At 32.2% G+C, this 5,631-nt stretch overlaps 1 protein-coding gene across 2 annotated transcripts; it reads right to left on the bottom strand.

The window, feature by feature from the left end:
- Window positions 1–690: 690 nt before the first annotated feature.
- On the bottom strand, window positions 691–3,318 carry LOC107648651 (heavy metal-associated isoprenylated plant protein 39-like). 2 transcript variants are annotated; one of them, XR_015885974.1, is made up of 6 exons: window positions 3,036–3,318; window positions 2,826–2,901; window positions 2,299–2,711; window positions 1,970–2,066; window positions 1,265–1,384; window positions 691–739 (listed from the first exon to the last, which is right to left on the bottom strand). XR_015885974.1 is itself a non-coding variant. In XM_021104391.2 (3 exons), exons 1-3 carry the CDS (start codon window positions 3,039–3,041, stop codon window positions 2,404–2,406), a joined length of 390 nt encoding a protein of 129 aa, XP_020960050.1. In that variant the 5' UTR covers window positions 3,042–3,318; the 3' UTR covers window positions 2,236–2,403. The 2 variants fall into 2 exon arrangements, 1 of the variants encoding a protein (XP_020960050.1); XM_021104391.2 differs by lacking the exons at window positions 691–739; window positions 1,265–1,384; window positions 1,970–2,066 and having other exon boundaries at window positions 2,236–2,711.
- Window positions 3,319–5,631: the final 2,313 nt, after the last annotated feature.

Below are 5,631 nucleotides of genomic sequence, written 5' to 3'. Positions count from 1 at the left end.
TAAAATATATGAACTTACCCCTGAATGAGCACCATGTTAGAGCTGAAAAGTTTGGGGGCACCTGAAAGCTGGTTCTTATTGAAATGGTTGCATTAGATTACAAATGCAATTCAAAACAGTTATTATAAGATGAAGAGAATACTGCTTCTTAAATCAAAATGATTTTATCCTTTATAAAGGGTCAAATTAAGTGATTACTCGAGAAATAATAAATAAAAAAATTTGATGGAACCCAAACCAAAATCAAGTATTAAATGGCATCGAGTGAAGAAGGAAAAAAAACTATACAAAATTCGATGGAACCCAAACCAAAATCAAGAAAAGAAAAATAAAGAATCAAAGAGTTAACAATTAATAGTTAAACTAGTTAAACCATTAACTTGGACAACACAAAATAAATTTAACCAAGCAACTTATTACACTTTAGTTTGAAATCTACTATCTTAAATTAGCAATTCTACTATGAAAATTTCTTATAACTGCACAATAACCATATTACTAATAGATCTTGACAATCTAGCTTATGATTGATTCATGTATGAAATATAACAAATCTTGAGAGTATCCAATTTCCAAATGATAAGTTGATAATAAGTTCAAAGGGAGGTATGGGATTTTCCATGCTGATATAGGAAACAAGAACACAACGATGAAAAAGAACAGTGAAGTTACACACTCTTTTATGATGTTACCAAATCGTCTTCTTTCATATTAAAGTAAAGCCAGGCTGCCCCCAATCCTGTATAAAAGATAAAAGCTAAATCAGCAGGATCTTAATTAAGATATAAATTATGGAGAAGTATACTGCACTATTTGGGGGCACTTTAAGGAAAACAAACTTTAAGCTTCAAGGAAACTTATGCTTAACACTGTACCAGAGCTTATATGAACAAGTCCTTAACAATTTCAATATATTTTACACCCACTCTTCGTAATTAAGTTAAACTTTAGGAAAATGTGGTAGAAGTTTATACATTATTTACCAGTAAGCCTATACCATATGAAGTGTGTGATAGGGCAACGTAACTTAGAATATAAATCATCTCAAATCCAGACTAAGATATCAAGATTTTAGGAGATAAATCTATCAAAGTCGAAAGAGATTAGTCAATCTTAAAGGGAACTTCAGAGTAAAGTGATTAGACCTCTTTATTTGGAGGAACTTAGCCGTTGTATTCCAATAGAAGTGCATATATATATATATATATATATATATATATATATATATATATATATATATATATATGCGATAATTTTGTGCTACCTTATTTCACTGCCATTAGCATCAGTGTGAACCTTTCTTCTTTTCCTTGTTCCTGTTGTGTATGCTTTGGATGGCCGGTGATCTCATTTCTTTACTTGATCTAACAAGACCAACACGTTGCTATAGATTGATTCCTATCAGATTAGTTTCTTCAAACATATTTTACACCACGTGTCATTAATATAAGCAGTAAATGTAGAACTAAAAATGCAGTTTCAGTACAAACTTATAACGAGACACCAAGCAAAATTAAGCAGTTTTGTTTCCCAGATAAACAGCGGACTAATAATATTTTAATACATCAAAATTAAATAAAATGCTCAAGCTAATATAGGGCAGCTCGTGCAGCCAAAATTTTATCTCAAAACTTTAGTGTGAACTGAAACTAACACATTACTTATTTGCACCTAGAACACCGTGATTTATAATTCACATGTCAATGTTCCAAATTAATGTAGCTTGAACTTAGTAAGATCACTGTATACATATATAGACCCTAAGACTATAGCACGATCCTCGTTTACTCAAATTAACGCGATCTTGTTTTTAATTAAAAACTAGAGTCCAATGTACCTAAATTAATCTAGCGTGAGCCAGGCAACTATAGGCTAAAAGCCGAAAACAAAAATCTCCCAGCTTTGGTTCTTTTCATTCAAAAATTGAAATACAAAAATTGAAGTACAAAAATGTAAAGAAATTAATAACCTGGTGGTCTTGTTGGCATTTGATATGATGACCGCATGATGGACAAGTTCTGCTAATTAAGCTATCTTTGTTCCTCTCCACAATGGTGTTAATTAAGCTATCAACACAAAGATTAATAAAACGTGTATAATTAATTATAATCAATGATGAAGGAACTAAAAAGCTGAACCAATAAAACTACTATAACAGAGTATATCAGAAAAAAACTTGTGCACCATAGGACTGAACAAAAATCTCTCAAAACTTCGTTAGTTATTACTAATAACGAATAACATATAACAAATCAAAACTTGGCATCAAATTTTACATCTATGAATTGAAGTACCAACATATATACTTATCCAGCACACATTACATTCACTTATTCTCATTGATGAGAATTTCAATTTTCATGTGATTCTTCATCATAATCATTCCATAATCATAGTAATAATCTAGAAGATCACACAGCCGTTATTATATTCTTCTTCTCCACCACTTGTAGCATATTGGTATGGTTGATAATGATATTTTGTAGTTGCTAGTCTCATTTGGTAATAAAGTGGATATGCTTCATATATCTTTGCAGCTTCTTGTTTCTTATTCTCTTTTGGCTTCTTAGCTTCTTCCTTCTTAGCTGGCCCAACTGATAATATTTCTGTGTGACACCATTTTCGTAATTTCCCTACTACATGTACCGGATCAATTTCACCAATTAAACTCATTTTCTTTTCCTTCATGTCCACAGATACTGATTCAACCCCTGCAAAAATAAAATAAAAATAAATAAATAAATAATTACTATAAATTAATTAAATGTTATTTATTAATGTGCTTAATAAAATAAGAGATGCGATGGTAGAATTATTTCAAGTACCTGAAATGCCAGAGACAGTTTTCATAGCTTTTTGCTTGATTTTGTCACCATGTAAATCCAACTTCAACACAACTTTCTGTTGAACAACACAAATCAATAAAAGATTTTATTAGGACTAATATTAACATATCATACATGAAACGAAATAATTAACAATAAACTAAATACTCATATATACTTTATTTAATGTAGGATAAACTTCTAACTAACCTTCATTGTTGATTGAGAAATGATAATGAAACTTGTGATCTCTAATTAAGTAGAGAGGCTAATAAGAAAGATTGAAGTTGCAAAGGAATTTATGTGTATTAGAATTGAAGTGAAGGTGGTGAATTGAAGCAAAGTGTGAGGAAGATTATATAGGAAGAAGAAGAGGGTAGAGAGAGAAGAGGGGTCAACTGAGTCAAGGGGAAAATTAGTAGGATAATAGTTTCGTGGATGGATCCCAAGAACTCAATAATGATGAGGTTATAAAGATAGCTAGTTCTGAGGTTATAAAGATAGCTAATCAATAACTAGTTCTGAGGCCACAATTTCATCATGCAGTGATGTGATTAAGAACCTAAAACCTTGTGTGAGTTACTTGGTGAGTGGAAGTGGTAAACCATTAGGAACATGTTGCTCTGGCATTAAAGCTCTTGCAGCTACTGCAGCAACCTCTACTGATAAGAAAACTGCATGCTAATACTAAATTTAAACTAATTATTTCAAGGTCACAAGCACTATTTAAGTTCAGCATGTTAATATTCACCAGATGAATGAAAAGATGATGTCTATCTTCAACTGGTTCTTATTTAAGTAGCTTCCATCTTCTAAATAGTTTCAAATCAATTTATCTTCATCACCTGCACATAAAACAACCTTATTGTTAACAACTTCATTGTTCTCTAAAGCAAACAACTTAACAACAAAGCACAAAATCAAGTTTCAAGCTAATAAAAGAATTTGTTGATATGTCTGCAAAAGAGATATGTCTAACATAGTTACAAAGTTGAGCATTAACATTCAGCTCTGTAACTATATAGGCCATAATTGACAAATACCTAGAAACCATTTCCATAAATATAATGTTTTGTGCTACTTTACCATAAACCAGTGCCGTTATCTTTTAGTGTATTCCACATTTAATATTCACTCATTATGAGAACATTCCTCTTAAAGCAGTGCCTATAAGCCGATCAGAGAATAGTATATACAGCTTGAAAAAACTCGAAGTCTGAGAGCAGTAAGCCAGCCAATCTAGCCGCAGACCGAGCATATTTCTCCATCTTTGGGTTAGGATCCATGCCAACAACATGAACATCGGAATCATTAGCATAATAACTGAGGTTAGGACCAACCTCCAAGATTTTAAGAGCCTTCCCCTTCAAGTTACTTAAGACTTGTGACTTGTACTTTGCAACCGTACCATATAAAAAAAAAAGAGAAATTCCCAAAACTTAAATCCAATTCAACAACAACAGCTTCATAATCCAATTCAATAGTAATTATTAAATGTAAAATGAAGAAATATAAACCTCAGCTTCATAAGACTTAGTAGCTGAATTCATAACCCAAGCATAGAACTCTTCATATCAATCAGGCTTTGGTGGATGAAACTGGTTAAGCACATCCTACAAAAAAGTAAGTTTTTTTTTTGCAATCAAAACAAAAACCTCATCTTTTGACTTCTCTGTTAATTGTTGGGCCAACGGCATAGGTTAAATTGTTAATGGTTACCGTGTAATCGTAATCAGAATATGAGTTATTGGTGGCTCTGAAAGGGTTTAATAGGGAAGAGTGTAGTTGCCAATATTGCAGCTTCAATGAAGTGCCTTCTTCAACAGTGACTCAGTGAGACTGTTAATAAGACTAGGAGAGTAAGTAATTACCTGAGAAAGATTACTAGAGAAATAATTTCAAAAGCAGTCAATTAACACCACTGTTCTTTTAGATACTTCCTCTATGGCTTAGAAACAATTCATCTCAATCATATCAACAAAGCAAAGGTGAATGAATATTATCAAAATAACAGTAACTCAATCATAATCATAATCAGCATATAGTTGTGTTAAGAATAAAAAATAATCCTTTTTTACAAGATAATTAACAAAATAAACAACATGAAGATTCTTTAAATAATCAGGTATTCAATTTACTAGGCAGAGTATATCTTTCTTTAGACAACTTAGCATATAAACAAGTCAACTGCAAACTAAAATGCAGTAAATGTAGTTTGATTTTTCCAACATAAAATGTGAACATTCAAGTCATGACATTGATGAAAAAAGAAAACAAAGAAGGCATGTCCTTGCTGGATTCACATTGGGAGCTAAGCTAGTTTTGAATTTAAAAAATGCACAATGATGAACATGTAGTAGTTATAATAATAAGCACCAAAGAATCATCATCTATAACAGAAAACAAGTTCCACTCTTTTCCATCTCTCTCAGGAAATTCATCAACCACATGGCAAGCATAACAATACTGAACCGAAATACAGTTAGAAAACAAGCAATTGAGAATGAACAAGAAGAGAAAGAGAATAAAAATAGAAATTGAGAATGAACAGAAACACACTACAAGCAATGTTGAGTGGATCGAATAAGAAGAGAATGCAGAAGTGAGAACGTACCGTTGCTACTGGCGGAGGAGACACATTAATGGAAGAGGTGCTTCGCTCAATATCTTATAAGCTATGACGTAGTGACCATATTTGGAAACGCGTCGATAGAGGAGGCGCCTTCACTCGAATGCAGAAGGTTGATGGAAGCGACAGAAACGAGATGAATGGTGTGACCATGACAGTGACAAGCTTTAGGGTTTC

This window comes from Arachis ipaensis, chromosome B6 (assembly GCF_059453495.1).
Source record: "Arachis ipaensis isolate K30076 ecotype BB chromosome B6, ASM5945349v1, whole genome shotgun sequence".
Classification (NCBI taxonomy): Eukaryota; Viridiplantae; Streptophyta; class Magnoliopsida; order Fabales; family Fabaceae; genus Arachis; species Arachis ipaensis.
This window is presented reverse-complemented; position numbering and strand designations above follow the sequence as displayed.

Coding starts and splice junctions, on each gene's coding strand:
- LOC107648651 (XM_021104391.2), bottom strand. Junction 2,712..2,825: donor AACTGTCTCTGGCATTTCAG/GTACTTGAAATA, acceptor TTATTTTTGCAG/GGGTTGAATCAGTATCTGTG.